Below are 26,044 nucleotides of genomic sequence, written 5' to 3' on the forward strand. Positions count from 1 at the left end.
CATCGTTCGGGTGGAATTACTCGAGCCTCATATCTGCTCATGTTCATTTGTTTGTTGGACAGTTGGACTTGATACTTTCCTCCTCTGTCTTATCGGTCACTACTATGATGTTAGTGGATCCAGTCATCGTATCTCTGCACGCAAGGCATACATCAGATTGGATCACTCATCCTCTATCGCAAAAGATGTGGATGCCTTGTCAGAATATGAGGCCGATATTCTATTTTCCTTTTCGAAATCGAACACTGCGTCTGATATCCGATGAACGCCGAGACCCCGGCAACATAGGGCGAAATTTGTTGCCTCTCGACGTTTATCGGATAATTGGCTCATGCGAGAATGCCATTTAATAATGCCAAATTGACGCAATAATATGTGGAGAACGATGGCATTTTCCCTGGCAAGCTTAAAAAAAAGGAAGCAGCCGGATCTGCATATCTACCACGTACCTTACATTTTCATGTACGGTAATACACACGCGACAATACCAACATTCACCAACATCCTTTAACCTTCAAGCATAGTTACATATCTTATCAGCATCCCAGCTCTTGCTTTCCCCAATCGCCCGCGTCGCTGTCTGCCTTCCGCCACCTCCCAACGCCCAAGGGTTGGAGCTTACTTAAGTACCTGTCAAGCCCGAATTCTTGGCTTGAGCTCCTCCCACCTCCCAGCATCCTCAAGCTGTTCAACCGCGCTTTAACTATGGCTACCAACGATTACAAGCACGGCTACGGCGGTGATGGCCTCGTCAACGGCAACAGCTCAAGCCAAGACTACGACGAGAAGGCCCGCAGTGATTTTGAAGTCGTTCCTTCGAAGAGCAAGGGCTCTATGGGGAAGGACGATCCCTTTGGAGATGAGACGAATTCAGAAGTCAAATATAGGACTATGGCTTGGTGGTCAGTAGCGTCTTCCGAATTTCAGGCCTACGACTCGGCTAATAGCATGTTCACAGGCAAGCGGGAATGAGTATGCAACCCAGGCTCGAGACCATTAGAAACTGCATCTTACTGATGGTCTGCAGTCATGATCGCCGAGACGATCTCCCTCGGGATCCTCTCGCTCCCCTCCGTTCTTGCCTCCCTCGGTATCGTACCGTACGTTCAATTCCTCAAAGGCCCGCCAAGTCCATGACTGACGATGCTTCCAGCGCCGTCATCTTAATCATAGGTCTCGGCATCATCGCAACGTACACCGGCTACGTAATTGGCCAGTTCAAACTCGCCTATCCCCACGTCCACAACATGGCCGACGCAGGCGAAGTCATGGCTGGTCGAATTGGTCGAGAGATCTTCGGCGGCGCCCAAATCCTCTTCCTGGTCTTTGTCATGGGCAGCCATATCCTCACATTCTCCATCATGATGAACACAGTGACTTCTCACGGAACCTGCACGATTGTGTTTGGCATTGTGGGCATGATGGTGTGTATCGTCTTCTCGCTACCGAGGACGTTGAAGAAGGTTAGCTATATGGCTATTGCAAGTTTCATCTCTATCTTGTCGGCCGTGATGATCACCATGATTGGTGTTGGTGTGGAAAGGCCGGGCAGTGGGAAGGTGGATGTAACGGTTCAGTCAGACCTCTCTAAGGGCTTTGAAGCAGTTACCAACATCATCTTCGCCTATGCAGGTAAAACCCTTCCTCCTCTCTTTTTATGTCTCTCTCCTACTAATAGGGGACCTAGGCCACGTCGCATTCTTCTCCTTCATCTCCGAACTCCACACTCCAGAATCCTACCCAAAAGCCGTTTTCCTCCTCCAAGGCGTCGACATCTCCATGTACCTAATCGTCGCAATCGTGACCTACCGCTATGCCGGCAGCGATGTCGCATCCCCAGCTCTCGGCTCCACTTCCCCTCTCTTACGGAAAATAGCCTACGGAATCGCGATCCCTACCATTGTGTACGTTTTTTTGGACTTCAAATTCCCCTTTTCGTAATTGAATCCTGAGTCTTGAAGCATGTCTTGGGAGTGTCTACTCTCTAGACACGTTCCAAGGTTCTAAATACCCTCTTGAAACAGGCAGTACTGACTCCGGAATAAAATTTAGGATCGCCGGCGTGATCAACGGCCACGTCGCGTCAAAGTACGTATACGTTCGTCTGTTCAGAGGCACGGACCGGATGAGCAAGAAGAGCTGGAGCAGTTTTGGACTATGGGCTGTCATCGTGCTGGTGCTTTGGACCATTGCGTGGATTATCGCCGAGGCCATTCCCGTGTTCAACGACTTATTGTCACTCATCAGCGCTCTGTTTGCGAGTTGGTTTACGTATGGGCTGAGCGGTGTATTTTGGTTATATTTGAATTACGGGCAGTACCGGAGCTCGAAGCGGAAGATGTTTTTGACCGGGGTGAACGTAGGATGTTTCTGTCTCGGGGCCATCATTGTGAGTTTCACCCTCTCATCCACTTTGCTTACAGGGGGATTATCCTGGCATTGAAACATGCTGACGGAGGTCTCAGTGTGGACTAGGACTATATTCGTCCGGGACGGCCATCAACAAGGACGCCACGAGCTCAAACGGGAGCTTTTCATGCGCGGATAACTCAAAGAGTTCGTCTTGATGCTCGCTTGCGAAGTATGGATTCTCATCTTTGGACTAAATAGTCATGCATGTATGTAACGTTGATTTCACGCGCGGCTTAGATGAATGCGCCGAAAGTCAGCTCTTCCGCATTGAGCTCGCCCTGACTGATACCCTCTGGTATACATATAGCGTACGCACGTACATAGACAGAGTGCGCAAATGAAACCCTATCTAAAACACCACCACCCAATTGACCCCACATTTCTCAGAGGCCGCTCTCTCCCCCCAGCTCAACCCGCTCCCTCCAAAGCAAGCGCCTCCTTCCCATACCCCCAGCCGCACCCTCTCCCTCCAGCCCGAACCCACTCTCTTCCACTCCACCTCCTCCGGCACGCGGAAACAACGATCGAACTCCGACGCCAGCACACGAGACGGACCGGGACGGCGGCCAAACCCGACGAGTGCCGATAGATATCTCGAGTCAACGTTGCGAAAAGGAAAAGAGCCCGACGGCGCGGACGAGAACGAACACGTCGACGGTCCTCTGCCACGGAGCGGTCTTCAAGCGACGGCGACGGGCGGGGTAGATGGAGGAGGGGGAGGGGGAGGGGGAGGGGGAGGGTAGTTTTGCTTTCCGAGAGGTGGGGACGGGAAAGGGGGTTGGGAGGGAGGGATTGAAGCCAGGCGATACGTTCTACCTACACTACATACCCGCATTCTACCCATGAGCGAACGTCTTGGTCTTTTCCTTCTGGTTGATGGGGTCAATGATGCAGTTGGAAGCAGTCGCCGAATGCACGTTGGATGTTTGAGGATTGATGGGGTGAACGCTATGACGGCGGTCGATTGCCAGCTAGCTACATTGGTGCGCTCACTGTCTGCAGACCCAGCCGCCCGTCATCATCATCATTTTGCGCCCTCCGTTCATTCACACAGTCCTATTCGCTCCTTCTGCAGGCAACAGAGATCACCTGCTCTTTCTGCCTCGGCCGTGATACTTGCCACTGCCGCCACCGGCTCAGAAGCCCGTCGGGCTTCACAGCTGACTGGCCAAAGGGAAAAAAAGGGGCAGATCGATAGGCGATACAGGCGCATGACTTAAACAAACGGCGAGTCCCAAGTCTTGGGAAGGTGGTCGACCCAATTGTGGGGAGAGGATGCCATGCAGGCGGTAGCCATTGTGACTGGAAGGTAATTGGATTAGTTGAACGTGAGCCAGCCAAGAGCTGATGGCGATGGGAAGTACGCTTATGTTGATATGATTGTGGTCCCAAGCGGTGTAACGACATTATTGATACCTAAGCCAATCAAGATACAAAAGTCGAGATTCCTCGCGTATGACCGCATGGTTCAAGCTCAACGTCGACCGTATCAGGGTCCTTTGGTGGATAACCTCTGACAGCGAGAGCGATTACACCGTAAAGAACTGTCAAGGTCAGCCCCTCTAATAAAATCCCTTTTCAACGAAGATAATCTCCAAGTCAGGAACTGACCGCTTCACAACAGTTTGATTCACCACCCGCCGTTGAATATCTCAGGCTTATGATGGCGAAAAAAATGCATGCGACTCCGAATCCATCGAATGAAAGTGTCATTTTTGGATCTCCGAGCATCCAACCCTCGAGAACTGTGCAAGGTAATACTAACAGCAGGAGTAGCTGGGCGCTGCTGCTGATGCTGATCGCAAAGCTTCGCAGCATCTGATCACGGCAAGCTAGCGTTATAGCATGAGGTTTATAGCCTATATATGGGCAGAAGGACGAGACCGAGGAATACCCTCGATAGACCAAAGCTCGACTGACTAAGATTCTCGACACTGTTGCAAACAGGGGTTGTATTGAAGTCTACGAGCATCGTGTCAACAGCCACCATCAACACCAGCGCAACGCGGGAAACAATGCAAACGGCGTCTTTGTTCCGGTGTGAGCGACAGTGCCGCTGACAGAGGCTGCCAGACGAAGGCCGAGTCGAGCGACACCGCTTTCTCTGTCGACTCTGGTGTTCCCGATCCTCCATTTTCGCGCTTTTTGGTTAGGTCTGAGGATATGTCGCTTTCGTTCATGCCAAAAGCAGGGGGAGCAAGGCTTGTAGGGTTTGAAGAAAGGGTCAAGCATGTCAATGTTTCCCCTACGTACGGTCGTTGAGATCAGGAGACCTAAGCGACATACATTAAGCTAAGTGGATCGTCGGATGCTGCACCCCAAGATCTATCCGGGATTGCGTCACACTGCTTGCATAATCCCCTGCATTATATTTATATTCCTTCCACAACAACTTCAGTCCGTCTTCTACTTATCTTCAGTCTTGCCTATAATTGATCACTAAACAGCTTCCTAGCACACACATATATAACAATGGCACCATCGCTTCCTACAAGACAGCTTGGCAAGAATGGTAAGGTCCCTCTCCGAGCGATGTTCTCCCGTTTTGTACCTTCTTCGGAGTCTTTTAAACATGATGTGGGAGTAAGAAATCAGCTGTTCTGTTTTAAAGCTCCTCCGACATGCGCTGTAGCTTGAATCTCATCTTGAACCCGTGATGCTGACTCCGAAATCATAAAGGTCCTCAAGTCACCGCACTCGGCTTCGGCGCCATGGGTCTGTCTGCCTTTTACGGCAAGCCTGAGTCCGATGAGGACCGCTTCAAGATCCTTGACAAAGCGTACGACATGGGCGAGACGTTTTGGGACTCAGCGGACGTCTATATGGACAATGAGGACTTGATTGGCAAGTGGTTCAAACGGACCGGTAAGAGGGACGATATCTTCTTGGCCACCAAGTTCGCCAACACCATGAAGGATGGGAGCATGACGGTCAGAAGTGACCCTGAGTATGTGAAAGAGGCGTGCGAGAAGAGTCTGAAGCGCTTGGGCATCCCCACCATTGATCTTTACTACTGTCATCGCTTGGACCGAAAGACACCGGTGGAGAAGACTGTCGAGGCTATGGCTCAATTGAAGAAGTAAGTATGATTGTTGAAGTCCATTATTTGGACGGACTCGTCGCAACACTCCAAGCGCACATGCTAACAAGTCTGCAGAGAGGGCAAGATCAAGTATCTCGGCTTGTCTGAAGTCTCGTCTGCCTCGCTCCGCCGTGCCCACGCCGTCCACCCCATCTCCGCAGTACAAATCGAGTACTCCCCCTTCACCACCGATATCGAGTCCCCAGACATCGCTCTTCTAAAAACCTGCCGCGAACTTGGTGTCGCCACTGTCGCCTACTCTCCTCTAGGCCGCGGTATGTTGACCGGCGCCTACAAATCACCAGCAGACTTTGAGGAGGGCGACTTCCGGAGTCGCTCGCCCCGCTTCTCGGAAGAAAACTTCCCCAAAAACTTGAAGTTGGTGGAAGAAATCAAACAGATTGCACAGAAGAAGGGTTGCACGCCGGGGCAGCTCACTTTAGCCTGGCTTTTAGCACAGGGCGAGGATGTGATTCCCATTCCCGGGACCAAAAAAATCAAATACTTGGAGGAGAACCTAGCAGCTCTCGAAGTCAAGCTTACGTCGTCTGAGAATGCGGATATCAGGAAAGCAGTCGAAAATGCTGAAGTACACGGACAGAGGTATCCCGAGCAGATGATGGGGACCCTGTTTGCTGACACTCCTGAGCTAAAGTAGATCCATCTGCTGAATGATTTGGCTACTGCTTTGATCACAGTGGGTCACTGTTTTATTGTAAACAGCATGAATATAAATAAAGACTTGCACATAAGCTGTAAACCGGGTGGGGTCCCGGACTTACCATCCGTTGCCCTTATAGTTGCAAGAAATTGAAAGAGCTTGCTAAAGCTAACGCGGCAAAAGAAGGTGACTTTGGATTCAAGATGTCCAACGTCCATATTGCTGAAGCCTCCGCCAGACATATCGGGTTTGCGGCGCACAACGGGGCTGTTCCCCATCCAGCAGCACGTTGCAACGTCCCGGGATCCCAAGTCCGTCTTCCTTATTTAGGACAAATAATGGCAGCATTTCCTTGCTAGATGGTAGCACTAAGTCTGTTTGCTTTCAAGGCATGCACGTGTCGTAATTCAATGATTTTTGTCCCGTAACACTCTGACTCGCCGTTATTTTGAAGAACATGTGAAAACTGCCAAAGTAGCAATCCCTTGCAATCTGACAAGCCAGGTGCATCTTCCTTTCCTATGGTCTTGTGCACCGTATCTCAGTGGCCGTTTCCCCATTCGAGCACTCAATCTCCAGGCCCCTGGTTGTCAGTATGAGCTCAGAGGAGCGCAGCGTAAAGGAGGCAGCAGTGTAACACTACATGAGATCAATGCCGGAGGATCTCGGGCTGAAAAATGGCAGAAATGAGCACAGGGGAAGGGAAGACTGCCACAGGCGAGAGCTATGAGCTGAGCTTGTTCCGAAAGATGAGAGGCGTCAGATATCTTGCCGCCCAATGGCCGCGATACCTTCAAATCGACGCTAGAACCGGAACCGTAGGTTCTTGAGATACCAAGAAGCCATGCTTAAGACTTTTGGGAGACTAAGACTAGCGTTAGGGCAAACCGCGCAGCCTCGGCATCTTCCCCAGATTACTCCTCCTAGACACAATGTGTGCCCCAGTCATGATCAACGACGAGCATCATGGGTAAGAAACCAGTCTCGGCAGCCTACGTCTTAGGCGTAGGTCTCACCAAGTTCATCAAACCTCGAGGCAAAGGTAGGCTTATTTCCCTCGGCGTCCTTCAGCCTCTCTGAGTCTCTCTGCAGTCGACTACACCGAACTCGGCTTCGAAGCCGGCATCAAAGCCCTTCTCGACGCCCAAATCAACTATGACGATGTTGAACAAGGTATTGCCTGCTACTGTTACGGCGATTCGACCTGCGGCCAACGCGTCTTCTACCAATTCGGCATGACGCAAATTCCCATCTACAATGTCAACAATAACTGCTCGACCGGCTCGACAGGCTTGCATATTGCGAGGAACATGGTCCGTCATGGAATGGCGGATTGCGTGATGGTCGTGGGCTTTGAGAAGATGTTTCCGGGGAGTCTGCAGTCTTTCTACAAGGACAGAGAGGATCCGTGTAGGACGACTGGGGAGATGATGAGGGTGACGAGGGGGAGGACGGACGCACCGGGGGCGGCGCAGATGTTTGGCAATGCGGGAAGGGAGTACATGGAGAAGTACACCTCGTCTCATTTCTCGATACCCGAGGACTCGTCCCAGCTGACAGCTGCCTTTCTCCAGATACGGCGCCAACGCAAGCGACTTTGCCGAAATTGCCCGCATAAACCACCTCCACTCAGCCAAGAACCCATACTCCCAATTTCGCGACGTCTACACCCTCGATCAGATACTCTCTTCACCCACCATCCACTCACCCCTCACAAAACTCCAATGCTGCCCCACCTCCGACGGCGGCGCCTCCGCTTTAGTCGTCTCCGAAGACTTTCTCGCCGCTCGTCCACATCTCCGTTCTCAAGCCATACAAATAGCAGGCCAACACCTCGCCACCGACAGACCTGATCTGTTCGACCACTCCGCTATCAATCTGATGGGTTTCGGAATGACACAGCATGCCGCACGCACTGCCCTGGCTGAAGCGGAAGTTGATCCGAAAGACGTAAGGGTGTGCGAGTTGCACGATTGTTTCTCAGCGAATGAGATGATCACGCTCGACGCTCTTGGTCTTTGCGACCCAGGCAAAGCACATGAGATGGTGCGAGCGGGAGACATAACATACGGAGGTCGCTGCGTCGTCAATCCCTCCGGGGGCCTCATATCAAAGGGCCACCCTCTCGGAGCAAGCGGCATCGCGCAGTGCGCGGAGCTCGTCTGGCAGCTGCGCGGCTGGGCCAACAACCGGCTAGTCGAGAACACAAAGGTCGCGCTGCAGCACAATCTCGGTCTTGGCGGCGCCGCGGTAGTGACGGTTTACAAGAGGGCGGACGGAAAGACGAATGAGGTCGTGCAAGATCGAGATGTCAAAAGCAAGACGTGGGTTGGGTACAACCCCGCGGTTGAGGCCAAGGGGTTCACGAAGGCGCAGGTGGATAAAGTGAGGAGTAAGAAATCGAGGAGCGAATGGGCGTTGCAGGATACGGAGAAGAAGGTCGAGGCGAGGTTTTGAGATAAATGAGACGACGAAGTCTGAGCGTTCACAAGGGAAGAATCGGGGTCGTTTTGAATGTTGTATGGATATGAGACCATGGTATCACGAAATTATGAAGAGTCAGGATACACATCCGAGCAAGCAAAACCAGGGCCAAAAGCCCGTAATACTGTGAATCTTCAATCAAGCACCCGTTCAAGAGAGCAAGAGTGATGGCTCAAGCCCACCAAACCGTACCGTCCCGGCTGCATCGAACCTCTATCCGTCGCAGCGGCATGAATCCACTAGAACGAGCCACCCGACCCCTCTCAACCACATAGACAGTACTCAAGCATCCATTCCGCTCATAAAATCATCCCCTCCCCTCCCCTCCCAACCAAACCAACCAAACCCAAACCAAACCCAAACCCCAACGCCCTTCCTTTCCCCAACCCCAACGCCCTTGCTTTCCCCACCCCCGGTTTAAACACCCATCCCCTCCCCGTCCGCCTCGGCCCCCCTGACCGTCTTGCCCGTCTTCTTGATCTTCTCGAGCACGGCGGCAAAGGGGACGGCGTCGGTGTAGACGTCCGCGGTCTGGGCCTCGAGGTTGACGGCGTAGGAGGCGAGGCCTGTGGGCTTCGTGAGCGATGATGGTCAGATGCGAAGAACGAACGGACGGCGAGGAAGGAAGGAAAGGGGCATAAGCAGGGAACATAGAATACGCGAGGGCGACGAGGGAGGGGAGGAAGGAAGGAAGGAACGGAGAAAGAGCCCTACCCTCCGTCTTCTTGAGGACGCGCTCGACGGCGCCGGAGCAGCCGCCGCAGGTCATGGTGATGTCGAAGTGGTAGTGGTGGGCGGGCTCGGTGGATGCCATGGCTGGTTCGTTCGTTTGTTTGTAGAAAAGAGGTGGTGGGCACGGTGGAGGTGGGATTCGGATGTTGGGGGGTGGAGGTGGGTGGCTGGGGTGGTGCTTGTGTGTGGTGTCGAAAGCTGGCGGGTTGTGTGTGTGTCCGGGGGGGGTGTTCGGGTGGCGGGAGAGGGTTGAAATGGTCGCAGGGTTTGTGGGGTTGTGCTGGAGAAGGGATATGATGTGATTTGATGTGATGTGATCTGGGTTGGTTTTGCAGATGAGATGTTGAAGGTGTAAAGTAAAGTAGTAGAGGGAGGTTACAGCCAGCCGCGGTTACGGTGTCATTGGGAAGGAAAGGGTTTACTAAGAATAGGTCTATGGCGTGCTTTGTTCCTACGCCTATTGCAGCAGCAAAATTTCTGTTCCTCCATCTCTTGGCAAGACAATCCGCGAGGAATCGTACGGTCTGGCAAGAGAAGCCGATGAACACTTTCCGCTCCGCCAGCCCCCCATCTGATTCAGACAACTACTCTAGAGAATGATCGATGAAATGGGGACTTGAAAGGGGAGCGATGTGCCCCCCCCCCCCCGGCCTTCTCTGAACTCTTCGACAGTTCCTTTACCAGCGATGACGACCCATGTGCAAATTATTGCCTCAAGTAAAGCGGAAGAAGTGAACTCCTGCGTATCTCCCTTCGCAAGAGATGAAAGGGGCGAAAGAGGACATGATCGCTATTCTATTTGTGATACAGTCTAGGAACGTTTATCAGACCGGATTTGATTGAATTTGGAGCGTGAGCGAGCGTGCTCAGTCTGCTGCCCGATCCTCGTTGTACGATACGGGTGACACACGCTTCCCATGGCTCCGTACCAATGTCTCTTACTTATTCGGTGGAAGCAAACCGTTACTGGGCTACGGCAGAGCTATCTTATATGACGGCTATCATATACGACTCTTCAAACTCCCCGTAGCACCGGGCGAGTCAAGCGCTGTGGCCCTTGTCACCGGAAATCGTTTGATGCTCGACCTTCGTCGCGAGGTGAACTGAAGATGGTGGGTTTATCATGGGTATGCCCAGGGAACACCTTTGCTTAGATACCATCCATCTCAGTAATCTAGAACATATTTGTTAGTATCTCATTCCAAACAGATCCTTCCCCAATTACCCTCCTCCACCAATCCAAAAGCCTCCCCGTACATCAGCCCATCCACATAGGCCTCCCCAATCAACCGGCTACAACCCTTCCCTTCTCCTGACCGGATAACAAACGGCGTCCACGCATTCCGGATCACACAGATCTGATCTCCTACCCTCACCCCCTCAGGCCCCAAACCAATCCTTCCATGTTCCGTGGAAAAGAAACGCCGCCCTATACAACCTAAACTCGCAGAGCGGAAGAAGACATTTACATCCACTGCCTGGGCGTCAGTGCACGGCTTACCCATCGAACGCGCAATCGCAGGCTGGCGCTCCATCGCGGCGGCGATAGCCAAGCCGACTTTCATGAGGACGTACACGTCGCGCTGGTTGCTGGTGCACTTTTTGCCGTTCAGGGTGTTGGCGATAAGAGCGCGCCAATGCGCTTCTGGAACGTCTCTGCTTGAAGGCGAACAGTATACTCTTTGAGAGAGTTTCAAGCAAGCGTCTTCCCAAACGAGTGTACGAGCTGCTCGGCCGTCGCTGAGGGGGATGTTGGCGGAGTTGTCCCATTGCCAGCCATTGGGGACGACTTGGACGATTCGATCGAGTGTTACACCGCTGACGCTAAGGAGGTTGTTTACTGTGGACGTTGTGGCGTGAAAGAGGTTATTGAAGGCGTGAAGGATGCTAGAGGTAGAGGTTAGAAAGGAAGGGTTCAGGCCTGCGTGGTGAATCGGACCACCCTCGCCGTTTAGAGGTTTGTATCGGGAGGTAGTCCGCGGACCCGCGAAGTTGGACCACAAGGATGGGAGACTTGCGAACGGCTGGTTGGGAAACAGCAAAGGGAAGAATTTGACACCGGCATTATTTGCGATATCATGCTTTGCTGCTTCGCTGCCGAGCATTTCTGAGGCCCGAGGGCCTGAGAAGTTAGGACACCAGGATGGGAGACCTTCAAGAGGCTGGTTGGAAGACGCACAACGTAAAATACTGAGAGTGGGGTCATTTGCGATGTCAAACTTTGCTGCTTCGATGTAAACCTCAACGGCCGGTTTAGTCACATCAACTCTGAGGATTTCTCCGAGAGCATCGGAAGCCAGGCCAAGGAGGCCGTAGACTTTATCGGCGTCTCGGGTGACGGAAAAATCACGGCTTGCTTCTAGGAGGCTCATGAAGCTGATGCCTTGACCATTAGCTCGCCACTCTCTAAAGAGCGATATTCTTTGCACCATAGCCAGGCCTGTGAGAACGGCGAAGAAGTCTGAATCGGTATCTCTTGTCAAGTCCACCACTGACGCAGATGCCATGCTCGCCGTAAAGTCAACTAACTCATCCATATTCATAATCCTGTTCCCGCACATGACCACAACGCTCTCAGCGAGGACTGCTTCTTGGAAAACCCACAACCTAGTGAACCAGGATCGAGAGAGGAGGTCGCGAGTTCCATGCCAAATCTCATCAGAGCGTTTTGGTAAACCATGCGACATCAACCTGTCGTCATTTAGGCCCAAACGGCCATCGAAACCACGGAGCCTCGGTATGAGTTCAGGTATCGCTTCAAGTGCCCGATCAACATGGGCGTCACTCTCGCCAAGCCAGACGATAACCTTGATGGCTTTTGTGTAGATGATTCGCATCAATGGAATTTGAGTGTTTTGGTCTATAGGGCTATCTTGATCGATGCAGATGGCGTCGATCCAGATATAGTTGGATTTGTATTCGAGATGAAGGTATGGTAAGAGCTTTTGAACGTTTGAGGTGACCGCTAGCAAAGTGTCATTGCAAAGAATGACCTGATCTCGTGATTGGCCATCCCAGCTGTATGATAAAGCATAGAAATCGGGGATGTTGTCTTTCGAGAAAGTCGACAAACAATAGCGTAATTGGTCTTCATCCCTCAGAACGCGCAGCAGACGGATGGTATTCGAAGCAGAAGGAGAGTAGACAAAGCGGCTGTAGCTCCGCATTGGCGTTACGATCTTTGAAAGCACAAAAAATATCAATAATAATCTTTAGGGTTGAGAACGTCGCAAGGTGGTATACGCTAGAAGCTAGGCAGTAGTATCCACAAGTCTGTACCTGATGAATAAGGGGGGTTGCAACGTAAGGCAATCCAAGTACCATTTCCGACAACCGGAGGCAGAAGGACGTGACCAATGGCCGGTAGGAAGGGCGGGTTTCCGGAGCATCACTCCTTGTCACTGCTTAGGAAATTGGCAAGCGCGGAGAACATCTCTGGAGAATCGAGAGCTCTATCGCGGTATGGTCATGTAAGCGACTTTCGAGGTAGGTTTGAATCGGAGAATGAGCTCGAGTTGTCAGCCATACTTCTGTATCTGGTGGCTTCTAGTGAGCGAGTGTCTCAAGGGCGCTTGGCCAATGCATGTGCTCGGTGAATGGATTGTAATGACCACGTTGAGGAAGCCACCATAGTCCCAGAGGAGGTCAATTTTTTTATATCGAAGCTGTTCGTACGTTCGACGATGTTTGTTGGTGCCTGGGGCCTGGTGTGAGAGAGCACGAGGCAGTGAAGTAAGGCATATTCGGTCCTATCCCGATGAGAAAGATAGACCCTGCCAAGCCGGCAACGGAGACAGACTGCCGGATCAGTGATCCAGGTATGCTTACGCGAGAGTAACAATGCGTTGACGACGACATACACCTGCGCTGTATATATCTTAAGACCGTTTCGTGAATTTGGACCTGACTATCAAAATGACATAGCCCAGTCCACCTTGGTCTAACAGAAACTACTCTGCCCATTCCTAATAATCTCCCTCCAGCTCCAGGCTACTATGTAGAACTGCAGCCACCTTGTTCATCGCGCGATCCCAATTGCTCGAGAACTTCCTGGATAGGCTCGAGATCCAAGGTCACATCGCTCATTTCTCCTATGGCGCTGCCAGCTTGCCCGGCCTCCAATTCCGAAAGGCAGGTATCTCCAAACCCAGAGCCAGGAGAACCAGGAATTGAAGAAATAGAGCCTGGCGTATGGGGTGACGTAGCCCCTGAACCGGCAATGGAGCCGACGCCGGCCTCACTCAAAGCCTCTTCCACCTGCTGTCTGGCTATCCTTTGCATTTGCCGGCGAGCCCAAGAAATGTAGACGTTCTGGACAATAGCCTCGCGACCTTGCGGGACCAATTCCCTTACATTTGAGACTACGTTCTGGGCTCCATCCAGGCGTCCGGCTTGGTCGCAGCGGGTTAGGATTCCACCGATGATGACAACGGATCCAATGACGATAGCTGTTTGAACGACGTTCTCATTTGTGACGTTGCCGTTGAAGACGAGATCGGCGACGGCTGCGACGCCACCGCCGACGGCGGCACCGCTTCCTGCGCTGATAAAGACGGCCGTCCAATAGCTGTGGGTGTTCATAAGGAGATGTCGGAGCTCGTCATGGACTATAGCTTCAGTCTGGCCTGTGCTTGAAGCATTTTGACAGATGAGGCCGCTATTTAAGAGAGGATTTGCTTCTTCTATGGCTAGCTGGGCGACCACCGCTGTGTGATTGGCATATCTTGGATTGGGATTTTGCCTCGAATGTCGCAACATATACAAGTCGGCAACCATGTCGCGAAGGTGGGTGTTGTCGGTCGTTGTGCCATTGGTGAATGTGTAAACGCCTATGTCAGTACCAAGTTTAAGGCCAGTACCGCATTCAGAAAAGTCCACGCTGATGTTGTAGGTAGTCGTCCCCGAGCCCGTATCATCGTCCCAACATGACTGGTGAAGGCCGTATGAATCAGTGTAGGGGCCCGTTGCATCGGCACTAGCATAAGCTCTCTTGTTCTTTGAACCGGCGATAATTGTATTATTGGAGGAGTTCCCCATGTTTATAGAGAAAATCTGGTCCAAGAAACTACTCAGAGACTCTCCCGCAGGCTGTGGTGGAAGCGTTAGAACGGCATCGGGAGACGATAATCCTGAGGCAGCGGCATACGGTGCGTCTAAAATATCGAGAGACGCTGATCCGGTGGCAAGAGCGTTGAAAATTGCGACGAGAGCAAGAAGGCACTTCATGCCGAGGTCACTCTCTTCTCATGGACCAAAGGGAAAATGGATCGATGGAAAATCCAAAGTATATGCGGCGATGGCGGTTTGTCTCAGATGGTCAATTACAGAGGTACCTACCTCTTATTTATGGCGTCTGTGGTTGCGCAGAACACACGCTCAGCGCATATCCCACCCACATATTACTAATAAAAATCTTTGCCGTGATCTCTGGCGTAGCCCCAAGTACTATCATGACACGAGTACGTCCGAAGTTCGAAAATCATAGGAACGGTAGTAGCTATTCGAAGATTAGTATAAGCGGTTTCGTAATGAAGGGACATTTGAAACTTTGGGCAAATATACGATTGGCTGAGAATTTAGACGGCCAACTTGCTCATGGATATACGAGTAAACGCAGAAGCCTGGCTTACTACGGGTCTCTCCCGCGGCTCCATCCCCAATGCGATTCCCCGTACAACCTCGTGCTAAGAGCAAAAGATGTGGGGTGACTTTGACGGCTAGAACATCAATAATCTTGATATGGTTTTTTTGACGCGGCTTTCCGAGAGGTTGAAGAAGCGAATTTCCCGCAGCGCTAGGAGATGCATCGTTAACGCGAATTCGGAATTGATGGTAAAGATTTTTATATTGAAAATCTCAAAAGACTCGATTGAATGAGCTCGAATTTTTGCTTGGTAGTAAATCTCCAGGAGCGGAGTCCGAAACCTTAGGAGATGGGATAAAGCTGAGAGCGGTGGGAACGCCTTTCCTATCTTCGCCTTCCACATTTGTAGCCTGTAATTGTGTTTCAGAACGCTGTTGATGGATCTTTGCGACGAAGCGACGACTTGATCGTATCGATCCAGCGTCAAACCCCATACCTCAGTGGTTGATGTCATGTCTGTGGAACAAGTCGGGCATTGAAGGTACCAAGGGTGATGTTTGAAAAGTTGGGAGTGATGAATAAATGGTAATACCATTCAATTGAGAATGACTGACCCCGGACCGTCTCCCGTAGCAGTCCCAATGAATAAGCACTCAGAAATGGGCGAAATGCTCTCTAGTCCGCTCTGCCGGAACCATCCATCGTTGATTTGGCGTGCAAATCCTTTACTAAGGATGATACCCTGCAGGAAGGGTATGTCACTCGAGGGCAGTTTTTCACATTGAAAAGCTCTCAGCTGAAATTGGAAGACACTGTTCGATCCTTTTCCACACTACCACTTCTTTCCATACCGCGGGTGGCAGCTCTGAATCCGAATCTGAATCTATCAATCATCTCGGATTATTCAGACTACCTTAGGCTGCTTAACTTAGTACGATCTTCAGCGTGTCTAACGGAAGCTAAGGTAGGTACCGCACCAGTCAAAAGGCAGCGCTTGTGGCTGGCATATATTTCACCACCGCCACCACCGCCACCAACTGCTCCATCACGCTACGAGTAGGAAAACAAGGGCCGCGATGCAGGCGAGATCCCATACTGTGCCTAAGGTACTCCAGGAACATGGTGGCATCACGCCTCTGCGCAGCCATTGTGGAAGCCATTATTATCGGCACCGACGACAATGGAAATGCTCATGCCAAGTATATCGGGTAGAATCTGTGCACTACCTAGAGCAGTGGATCCTTCTCCTCACAATCTAGAGCTCACGGCCTCTCCCAACGCCCCTGCGCACGGTGCCTGGCCTAGACTGATTCGGAGAATTAAGGTAAGGTAGGTATATAAATGCGGAGAATTAGCGTGGCTACCGAGCTCTAGTGGTTCCCCACATTGTTCTTAGTGCCATACGTTCCATGATCGGGCAGCGTTCCTCGGCTCGACCTCGACATCGGCTTCGGTTCGAGACTTTTCTCTAGATGCACCGCTTGCTCCTGCTTACTTCTTTTGTCTGGTATCTGAATTGTGCACGGCCTCGTAGGAGGTTATGGCCCCTTTGACAACTAGTCAACCAACTGCGCACGGCCTCGTAGGACTTTTCATGGCCCCTTTGACTATATATTCAATCAACTCCTGCCCGGCATCTTCGCACCTCTGTACCCATCTTCTTCGCCCTCCCATATGAAAGGCTCCATCGAAGCTTTTGATCGTTGAAGGATAGCAACATGGCTTCTCCTCCTCCAGAACTCATCAAATTAGCTGCGCAATATGTCCTCACATGGCCCTCGTGCATTGTGCGTTTACCAGCAAGCACTCAGTGACGATAATTTCCCAGCTAACCTACTGACCTTAAAGCAACCGGATGCAATCAAGGGCATGATTGCCAGCGGGTGTCCTTCTGATCCAAAGTGTTTCTGCGAAGACAAGATATTTCGTCTCGAGCTGCTGGCTGGCATCACAACAAACTGCACAGCAGCTGATATGCTCAGTGAGTGCTTGTTTTTCCTAGCCGTGAACCTTGCCCGGTCCCCAGTATTTTCCCCGTGATCTAAGTGTGAGAGTGATTTCAATTTGCTCATAAATCTTCAACAGCAACACAAAGTCTCGCCAAGAAGCTCTGTCCCGTCCTAGACGAAAGCCGAGAGGCCACAGTCATTGCAGTTATGGTCGTCATTACTCTGCTGGCACTCGTCTTGGTAGCTCTGCGCATTGTCTCCAGGAAGATCGGACATGTCAAGTTTTGGTGGGAGTACGTCTTTCCTGACTCGTTGTCCCCCTTTAGTAGCGAATCCTTAGTCCAAAGACATTTTGAGGAGTATATGGCCCTATCATGCTTCTCAGGGTATCTTTGGGGCGACTGAGCATTTTCTATCGGCAATGCTAACTTCAAACCAATGTGTAGTGATTATCTGATTTTCTTCGTCATGGTTCGTTTCCGAAAAAAAACTCAACGAGCCAATCCGACTAATATCATTGCAGTTGGTCACCCTAGGTGAAACAGCGAACATCTTGAGCGGTGAGTTCCATGTTCCCGAGTTCCTTGAGTACCATTGGAACGGGTATGTGGGACCAGAAGACTCACGCTTGTTCGATGATCAGGAGTAGTTAACGGCATTGGGAAGCATATCGTGACACTTGGTGCTTCGCACATGACGGGGTTTCTCAAGGTCTGCTATCCAGACGCTTCCCCAAGGCTTGTGGAGAGGTTCTGAAGACTGATAATCTCCAGAATTTCTGGATCACGCAAGTCCTCTTCGCTTTCTCAATGACGGGACTGAAGATGTCCATCCTCCTATTTTATCGCCGGCTCTTTACGGGACGCCCGATGGCTTTCACTCTGATTCTCGCCGGATGTTTCAACCTAGCCTGGTTTGTCGCTCAATTTGTCTCCGTCATGGTCTCCTGCCGACCTCTGGCCTACTTCTGGGACAAAGCTATCCCTCACGGTAAATGCATCGACGAGAACCTAGCGAGTTATTTAATCACGGGCGTCAGCCTGCTCATGGACGTCATCATCTTCTTGATACCGATCCCTCCACTTTGGGGCTTGAAAAAATCGTTGGCACAACGCCTAAGTCTTATCGGACTCTTTCTAGCCGGTGCTCTGTAAGTGACGCGCCCGATGCCCTCATTGATGGACCGCAGCGCCCGGAACTAACGCCGCTCTCCTCACAGCGTATGCGTAGCAGGAGCGGTCCGCATCCCTTTCCTTGTGGAGATGGATCTCACCGACATCACGTGGTCCATCGTCCCCGCCGGTCTCTGGATCCAAGTAGAGGTCAAAGTCGGCATAGTCTGCGCCTGCCTTCCTACCTTGCCACCACTGTTCCGCCGCGTGCGTCAATACCTGCTTCTCCTCAGCAGCGGCAGTGGCAACAGCGAACGTTCGCCGTCCTCGGGTGACAAGAACGGCGGAAGTGTCGTCGTCGCGGTTGATGATGCCAGGACTGGCGACGCGAGTCCAAACCGGGAGGGCAGGGGCAGGAAGCAGCAGGGCTGGTATTCGCAAATGCTGAATAGCTTGAGCAACAAGAGTGCAGAGGGACAAACGGAGAGTCGAGAGGAGATTGTTGAGGTTCACGAGAGGAAGTTTTCCGATGACTCCGTTTGAGGGCGGGGCGATCCTATGACGGACGCTTGATGCTCAATTCCCATTCCACCCAGCTGTATCATTTTTACCCAGTGTTGAAGTTGATGACGGCTTGTTGTTTTTCTATGGAGTTTGTGTGCTACTTATAGTTGTTGCCAAGCACAATAGGGTTGAGATGCTGAATTCCAATACCCAGGTGCCAGCTATGTAATTATGAGCAGAGTTGTCCTAGAGCTGATATCGGGGATGACTCCTGTCGTGAGACGGGGACACATTCCTTCTTGCTCGGCGCAAGTTTGAACTCCGTCATCCCGCACTGCGATCACCGTCGAGGTCGAATTCTAGGTCTGATCTTTGGCACCTGAAGACGACAGAACTGTAGCTACCTCCGTCAGGGGTGGCCCGAAGCTGACGAGCAGGCACCCCACCCAGGGAAATCCAGCCACCACCTCTAGCTATATCTACCCGAATCCACCGTATTGACATCATTGCCATTCCAAGGTTGTAGACTTCCACTAGAAATCAAACAAACAAAAGGGCGTCAACACATCAACCGCCCAAACGATCCCGACAAATGTAGTGCCCCGACAAGGTCACAACTCCTCCAGAAAATCCCCTGCATCCTCCATGTATGTACACGTAACGCCGCTTTCCCATGCCCTCATCCGGAAGCCCGGCTCTCAAAAATGAAGCGACCATACCGCAAACAAATCTCCCCATATAGATAGTCCCGGGCTCAACCGACCGCGTCGGATTTGTCTCCGCACCTTTCCATCCAAAGAGCCAAGTCCCACCTTCCACGACGGTAAGTCAGATCGTCGTATCACCAACCGAGGACGGACGGGCGAATTACCGTCACGCGCGGTCATTAGAGTAGGCCAAGAACTGTGCCATCAAAAGTCCACGCCACCATTGCGTCGTCAGCGAAAAAAAAGGGAAAGAGTAAGACTTGCAGCAGCAGAGATACACCACGTAGCACTGTCGAGAGTTTTTCAAAGGAGCTTCCAAACTCCTGTCGGACGATCAGGGTGTGGAGGCCACACGCCCGTGACCAGTTAAGCGATGCCACCGTAGTCCCTATCACGTCGCGTTGCATAAGACGGGTATGCCCAAGACCATCGAAGCGGACGTCCTGATGGGTGAGCCGGAGACTGGTCGGATACGTCGACGACTTCGGTACGGACATGGCTATGAACCAGCAGCGGCGGCGGCGGAGAAGAAGAAGGGGGATCTTTCTGACCGGCAGGTAGGCGTGCCGGGTAGATGACTTCCTCGAAGGGATTCGGGTGTTCAAAAAGACTGCGCCGGTGGATAGAATAAGGCGGCGTGATTCAAGGGGGGTGGGAGGTTCGTAGCAGTGGGGACGGCTCTGACGCTTTCGGGTTCAGGTCCGTCGTCCTTGTTGCTTCGAGAGCCGTGTCGGAACAGGAAAGGTCTTGAGATTTCGCCATCATGCTGAATTGACTTGGAGATGGCTGTTGTCTTGTTAGGTCGAGACGTTTGTTGAGAAGGTTGGCTGGGATGGTCGAGATGTTGGAGATGGAAATCATGGCAGGAGATTGCCGGTCAGAGGAATAGCTGAGATGTTTGAGACGATGAGCTTTCGGTGATGGGAGAAGGATGTCGGATGTCGTAGAGGTCGAAGAGTTAGGGTGATTGTGGATTGATGGGGAGTCACTTTGTCTTCGGAAAAGTACCTTGGAATTTCGAAGCGGGCGTAGCCAGACCGACATAGATTATTACAAACGACTTGAATTTACATTACAAGTGATCCTTTTGTAGAGAGAAGAAGAGTTTAGAACAATTGTAGCATGAAGAGTGCGAGTGTGATTATAAGAGCGAGAATCGAAGAGCCAGAGAGTAAGAGGCGGCGTATCGCTCCTCAACCCAATTTATACTTCCCTATGCATCTATGAAGCATCCAACCGAGACTGGACGAGAGCGCGAATGGGAGTTGGGTTGGGCGAAAAGTGTCCCCACGTCCGGGGGGCTAGAATTCTGTCAGCTTGTCTGGCAGTATCAAGCCTGGAGTCTCTGTAAATCGTAAGACGAAGTCTCTCTCTCTGGCGTCATCTTGGGCTTGGACTCGCAACCGTTGCCGGTCGCTGTTCTCAAGCTGTTGCTGATGACCGAGCGTTATTGGTCGGATGGCTTCTTCCCTAGACCGGGCCGTCTTCAAACATCCAAAGTCCATACTTTGACCGTCCCATCATCTCCAGTGGTGACAATCAACTCTTCTTGCTCGACGTTGCTACCTCCATTCTTGTCTCTTCTTGGGGCCCATGCTACGTGGTTGACTTCGAACACTCCATGAGCACCTTCAATCTGCGCAATGACAACCCACTCCGTAGCATCCGGTGTCTCTTCCATCTCGGCTTGCTTCCCTTGTTGCCCGTCTGCTTCGGATGTCGATCCAGTGTCGTTTGTGACCTCTTCCATTGGCTCTGCCCCATCCAATTTGGACTCTCCGATTACTTCTGCCCCTCCCATTCCGCCCTCATGAGCCTCTGTAACCTTAGACTCTGCGTTCCCGCCGGCCTTCTTCCACCTCTCTTCGTAGATAACAACAGCCCCGTCTCCTCCGGTGCTCACCACCCTCCCACTCTTACTCCAGGCGATCGCGTAGATCGGCCTACTATGCGCTTTCGGCAGTTGCCCCTCCTCAACCCAATCCTCCTCCGAGGTGCCGCTCCGTATGATACTCAGCCTGGACTGCTGCACCTTCTCCTTCGGTCGTCTCCTCCACACGCGTATTGACAGATCATCCGAACAACTCATCAACCTCGGCCCTGACGCTTCCCGCCTCTTCACCCACCTCTCTTTTGTATCCTTCTGCCCGTCCTCAACATCCCCAAAGACCCGAGGCACCACCCCCTCCCACCCCACACACCAAACCGTACTCCCATGGCCCCTCAACACCCCACAGCAGCCCCAATCATCCACATCCTCCCTCCACAACCGAACATCATCATCGTAACTCGCACTCGCCAACAGCTCCTCCTCCGGATGCCACGCCACACACTTGACATCGCCCTCATGTTCCTGCATCACGGCGATAGTTTCGTAGTCATCGTCCCCAACTTCCTCCCAGATCCAGACGCTCTTATCTCTCGAGCACGTAGCCAGTAAATTACCCCCGGAAGACCACGCGACAGATTTGACTTCGGATTCGTGCCCGTCGAGGACGATGGCGAAACGCCACTCATCATCATCTTCTTCATCCTCTTCTGCATGCTCGTCACCCATCTGTCCACTGGCGATGGCCTTATCCCGAGCATCGAAGTCCAGGCCCGACAGAACATCCTTGGGCTGGGGGTTCATGTCATTATCGTAACGTCTCCATATCCCCACTGAGGCGTCGAAGCTGCCCGTAGCCAGCACCGACTCGCCTTTGAGATTCGGCTTCCAAGCACATGTTCGTATGCTTCGTTTGTGGCCGCCCGTTATGGTTGAGAGGAGTGTGAAGGAGGTGAGAGAGTAGATGCGGACGGTCTTATCCGAGGAGCAGGTGGCAAGGAGGGGGAGGGTGGGGTGTGGGGCGGTGAGCCAGGCGCGGGAGGGGGAGGAGGGTTCGAGAGTTGCGAGGCGGGATATTTGAGGGAGGGAGGAGGCGGAGGGCATTGTAAGAGTGTATCAAAACTTTGATTGCTCGCTGGGGAAACGGAGGGAAAGATACATCAGCACGTTTTCCGGACCACTGACATGTCGTCACCGTGAACGGCAGTACATGGAAATTTCAAAGTAGGAGCCAATTTTTTGCTTTCTATTTGTACACTGGTATCACTATACGCCGTCTAACAACCCAACTTTCGGGCCTTGCAGACGTAATCTCACCGTGAGCGCAGCTATGCAACCCCTGTTCTACAAAGACATCATAGCACATTCAGCAATCCCGCAATCTATAGCACAAGAGCGCCGAGCAATGCTGCAAACACTGGCAAATTAAAATCCTGTCGTGCGTTGCTTTCTTCGCTCGTCCGTTGTCAACGCTGCCAGCTCGTCGGCAAAAGATTCTCCCTCGATATCCCCCACGCCAGCTTCAGCATAGCATCCGAGGCTGCTCATCTCCACATCCCGGGTGTGGCTGTTTCTTGTGACTTCTCTGACGTCGATATCGATCTCGTTTGCTACGTGAATTTCACCAAAGGCACGCGCACTCGCCTTTGGACTCCCGTTCACGAGGTTCTTCTCTGAGGAGTTGTCGTCATTTACCTTGTTGCCATTCGCGCGAATTCGAGACGTCCATTTCTTGTTTCTATTAGGCGATGGTGTCCTGCTTCGCTTGTTTCCACAGGGTGGATCCAAGGAGGGATGGTAAGAGGCGCGTGGGCATCTTAATGAATTGTTATCACAGTCTTCGCGGCTTGCAATTGCGGCAAATTCCCTGTGCATCCTGCGGGCAAACACTGCGTTATCCGCGCTATCCCGGTGTGCATGCTGCTGGGAGAGGAAGAACCTCAGCGAAGCGAACTCGTATCGGTTGTTCAGTGAGCTGGATTGATACGCATCTGTAATGACCCTAAAGGCGACCACGAATGCTTCTTGCGATGACGAATTGCCTTTTGAGACATCACAAGGTGCTCGGAGAGGTGTTGCCACAAGTCGCGCCTCCTCGAAGAAAGCGCTGTCTACCCTGCTGGCGAGGACCGTAAGACTTTCCAACAGCTCTCTGGAAAATTGTTGCTGCTTTGGGTCTGCGAATAATGATCCTCTCCGAAGTCTCTCACAACACGTTGCAACCGTCCAGTTATCCATTCGTTGGAGTACGTCAATTTGCCATTGCTCGAGCTTCGACTTTGTCAAGTTGGAGGTGGGCATCAGATTACCGGCATCTTTGCGAACAAGGACGTCGAAACCCCTATGGAAGACCGGGCGCAGTGCGAAGCAGCCCAGATGTACACCCGGCTCCAGAAGCCGCTCAGCTTCCGACTGATCTCGCATGCGTTTAAGCTGAGGAAGCAGTTCCGCTTTCGTAACTTCCATACTTCGAGCAAGAACTTCGATGACGTTTGAGATAGTAGCAAACCGATAACCAGTGGATTGTAGATGCGATGCCTGGGAGCGACTTGCTCTACGAACAAGGAAAAGCAATTGTCCACGTCCAAAGATCATGGGCATTCGGCCTTTCTCGGCGCCGTCAAGCTGATTATGCCGCGTTGGTAGTCCTTGCCAGAGCTTCAATCTCGCGGATTTGCTGAGTGTACCGGTGTTCATGATAGTCCCATCCAAGACTCCGACATCTTCTAGCGGCAGCTGAACAATGTCAGCAAGGTCTTTTGCAGCAACGCAGAACAACTGTTTGAAAAGCGTAGAGTAATCTCCTGTGCTGTCATCCACGCTTCCTGCCCTACGGCGGTACCGCGAATGCTTGAAAGGCTTCCCGTCGCGCAGACGTGAGCGCATGCCTGGAAGAAGATCCGATACTCCATACCAGCAACGTGACGCCCGATAGATCCAGCAAAAGACTGGATGATCCATATCGAAAACTTCCTCGAAAGACTTCGGGTACTGTTAGCTGGGTTCTTCCACAAACTTGCTTACTACCTACCCGTTCGTGGTATGAACCGGTGATCTTGCAACAGGGCAATAAGCCTTCTGGTGTGACCATGAGTCGCTCTTCAGGGTCAAATGTCGCGCATGCCAACACGACTTGCTGCGCTCTGTCCGCTGACCGCTGTCTTGATCGTTGACCGATCAGAGAGAATATGACGAGCATAAGGCAACAGCCGATAGACTGAGGACTATTAAAAAAATCAACGGACCATGAGACAGGTGTGGACTGCTCGCACCAAACAGATCACCACTACAACTGTGGCTTCCCTCGAGAGCCCGCTCGTGTTCTGCATCATGTCTGCCCTCATTCGGTATGCTGTGCCCACAGTGGCTACCCAGTGCATCCCAGACACCGACACTGCTAGTAGGGACGCACAAGACATGCGCTTCCACCAACTGTTCGTCCAAGTTGATTTCAAGTAGAAGAAGACCCCGAGAGCAATAGTATCTGCAGCCACAGCAATAATGGCGGACCCAAAGACATGTCTCCATGAGTAGGACGGGGTGTAATTGGCGATACCTTTCTGACCCATGTAATGCATTCCACACACAGCCGAACCGACCAGAAGTCCTCCCACCATGGTTCCCAGTATGCTCACTTTCTCAGAGACGCTGAAGAAGTAGAAAGCTATACCGACGACGCAGACTGGTAGGAAGAAGGAACCAGCAGTGAAGCCCGGGCTGTATTGGATCTGATTATCTGGTTTACCATTGGCCATCACAATTGCTCGATTGCCAATGAAGTGCATGGACCAGATAGCTACTGCCCCCATCGTACAGGCGGCTGCAAGCAAGAGGTACCTAGAACGAAGTTGGAGTCAGCCACAGAAGAGGCAAAGGATGCCCAATGACCAAAATGGAGCGATGTAGACGTACCAGTTGTAATATCCCCGTGCTCCGGTTCTCCTTTGGAGAAGCTCTAATGAGGTCCAGCATCCTGCAAGACTGACAAGGTACGATAGAACAATGAAGCCAGCATCATATGAATGCGAGATCAAGTCCCCATCGTATGTACCGAGGATTGAAGACATGAGAAGAGTAGCTGCCGGGTCCAATGAGCAACGACTGCTTTGGATTGATGCGGTACTGCATTCACCTCATTGAACATTACTTTAGATGATTGAAACGGTATTAGGGTTGGCTTGCAAGGAAGCAATCTCGGCAAGATTGAGAGACGTCCAACCGGGCCTGGCACTCAAAAAAAGGATTTATTAATACAATACGATTCAGGTAGTATAGAAAGGAGTGAAGGGTGGAGTGGCTATCACACGAAACAGAGAGGATAGTGAATGTCAGGATGGATCAGGAAAGTGTGAGTGCTAAGCGCTGGCTGGCGCGCAACGCTCCGGTCACCTAACATATATAATTTTTCTTCGAGATTACTTTAGGTATCAGGTTATAGTGGGACAACGTTCAGATGTTCAGTTTTGCACGAGGTAAATATAAGTCTTATTGTGACTTACGGCAATCGAGTTTGCTGCTACCCACCACCCAGCCATTTAGTGCTCCTCTGATAACCGCTGAAGACAAAGAAATGAGACAGTAATTGCGGATAACCACTGTCAACTTGGCCAAGTACTGTACGAGTATTCATGGCTGGTCTCGGCAGTTCATCCGACACCAGGTTTGCATCTTTCCGCGCTCCCTACAAATCGATGTCTAGCTTGTTTTTTTGCTGGGTCGAGACGGGTCTGGAGTTTAGATGCCGAGGAGCACCGAATCTTGTGCATAGATCGTGCATGACATGATCTGATACTTCCCCCAATCCAGACCTTTCTAGCCGATACCAAGCTTCTTGAAGCAAACCACAAACATATTTACTTACCATTCTTTACCACTTTTCCTGGCTGCCAACTGAAACTGTATTGCCGTAGTGTCAAAGTGAGATGATGTAGAGATTACAGAATACAGGTTGCCTTGTCGAACAGGTCGTCAATCTGCAAGCTCCAGATC

General features: G+C 51.7%; 9 protein-coding genes across 9 annotated transcripts; 4 read left to right on the forward strand and 5 right to left on the reverse strand.

The window, feature by feature from the left end:
* Positions 1-705: 705 nt before the first annotated feature.
* On the forward strand, positions 706-2,548 carry HO133_010517 (uncharacterized protein; the record flags this gene model as incomplete). The annotated part of the gene is made up of 8 exons (XM_037301369.1): positions 706-902; positions 959-972; positions 1,028-1,100; positions 1,154-1,632; positions 1,679-1,904; positions 2,053-2,271; positions 2,364-2,389; positions 2,466-2,548. 8 exons carry the CDS (start codon positions 706-708, stop codon positions 2,546-2,548), a joined length of 1,317 nt encoding a protein of 438 aa, XP_037153003.1.
* Positions 2,549-4,884: 2,336 nt separating this feature from the next.
* On the forward strand, positions 4,885-6,152 carry HO133_010518 (uncharacterized protein; the record flags this gene model as incomplete). Its single annotated transcript, XM_037301370.1, has 3 exons — positions 4,885-4,924; positions 5,092-5,491; positions 5,570-6,152. The coding sequence occupies 3 exons, from the start codon at positions 4,885-4,887 to the stop codon at positions 6,150-6,152; spliced, it is 1,023 nt and encodes a 340-aa protein (XP_037153004.1).
* Positions 6,153-7,121: 969 nt separating this feature from the next.
* HO133_010519 (uncharacterized protein) lies at positions 7,122-8,612 on the forward strand (the record flags this gene model as incomplete). Its single annotated transcript, XM_037301371.1, has 3 exons — positions 7,122-7,197; positions 7,248-7,665; positions 7,730-8,612. The coding sequence occupies 3 exons, from the start codon at positions 7,122-7,124 to the stop codon at positions 8,610-8,612; spliced, it is 1,377 nt and encodes a 458-aa protein (XP_037153005.1).
* A 444-nt stretch (positions 8,613-9,056) lies between these two features.
* HO133_010520 (uncharacterized protein) lies at positions 9,057-9,408 on the reverse strand (the record flags this gene model as incomplete). The annotated part of the gene is made up of 2 exons (XM_037301372.1): positions 9,057-9,205; positions 9,354-9,408. 2 exons carry the CDS (start codon positions 9,406-9,408, stop codon positions 9,057-9,059), a joined length of 204 nt encoding a protein of 67 aa, XP_037153006.1.
* Positions 9,409-10,537: 1,129 nt separating this feature from the next.
* Positions 10,538-12,538, reverse strand: HO133_010521 (uncharacterized protein; the record flags this gene model as incomplete). Its single annotated transcript, XM_037301373.1, has 2 exons — positions 10,538-10,545; positions 10,873-12,538. 2 exons carry the CDS (start codon positions 12,536-12,538, stop codon positions 10,538-10,540), a joined length of 1,674 nt encoding a protein of 557 aa, XP_037153007.1.
* Positions 12,539-13,364: 826 nt separating this feature from the next.
* Positions 13,365-14,597, reverse strand: HO133_010522 (uncharacterized protein; the record flags this gene model as incomplete). The annotated part of the gene is made up of 1 exon (XM_037301374.1): positions 13,365-14,597. One exon carries the CDS (start codon positions 14,595-14,597, stop codon positions 13,365-13,367), a length of 1,233 nt encoding a protein of 410 aa, XP_037153008.1.
* A 2,076-nt stretch (positions 14,598-16,673) lies between these two features.
* Positions 16,674-18,559, forward strand: HO133_010523 (uncharacterized protein; the record flags this gene model as incomplete). The annotated part of the gene is made up of 8 exons (XM_037301375.1): positions 16,674-16,742; positions 16,804-16,936; positions 17,041-17,197; positions 17,351-17,375; positions 17,428-17,464; positions 17,548-17,615; positions 17,678-18,054; positions 18,124-18,559. The coding sequence occupies 8 exons, from the start codon at positions 16,674-16,676 to the stop codon at positions 18,557-18,559; spliced, it is 1,302 nt and encodes a 433-aa protein (XP_037153009.1).
* Positions 18,560-20,713: 2,154 nt separating this feature from the next.
* On the reverse strand, positions 20,714-22,159 carry HO133_010524 (uncharacterized protein; the record flags this gene model as incomplete). The annotated part of the gene is made up of 1 exon (XM_037301376.1): positions 20,714-22,159. One exon carries the CDS (start codon positions 22,157-22,159, stop codon positions 20,714-20,716), a length of 1,446 nt encoding a protein of 481 aa, XP_037153010.1.
* Positions 22,160-22,480: 321 nt separating this feature from the next.
* Positions 22,481-24,864, reverse strand: HO133_010525 (uncharacterized protein; the record flags this gene model as incomplete). Its single annotated transcript, XM_037301377.1, has 3 exons — positions 22,481-24,046; positions 24,087-24,212; positions 24,301-24,864. The coding sequence occupies 3 exons, from the start codon at positions 24,862-24,864 to the stop codon at positions 22,481-22,483; spliced, it is 2,256 nt and encodes a 751-aa protein (XP_037153011.1).
* Between the last annotated feature and the right edge of the window lie 1,180 nt (positions 24,865-26,044).

The sequence above is a fragment of the Letharia lupina genome (assembly GCF_014066315.1).
Source record: "Letharia lupina isolate WasteWater1 chromosome Unknown contig_9, whole genome shotgun sequence".
Classification (NCBI taxonomy): domain Eukaryota; kingdom Fungi; phylum Ascomycota; class Lecanoromycetes; order Lecanorales; family Parmeliaceae; genus Letharia; species Letharia lupina.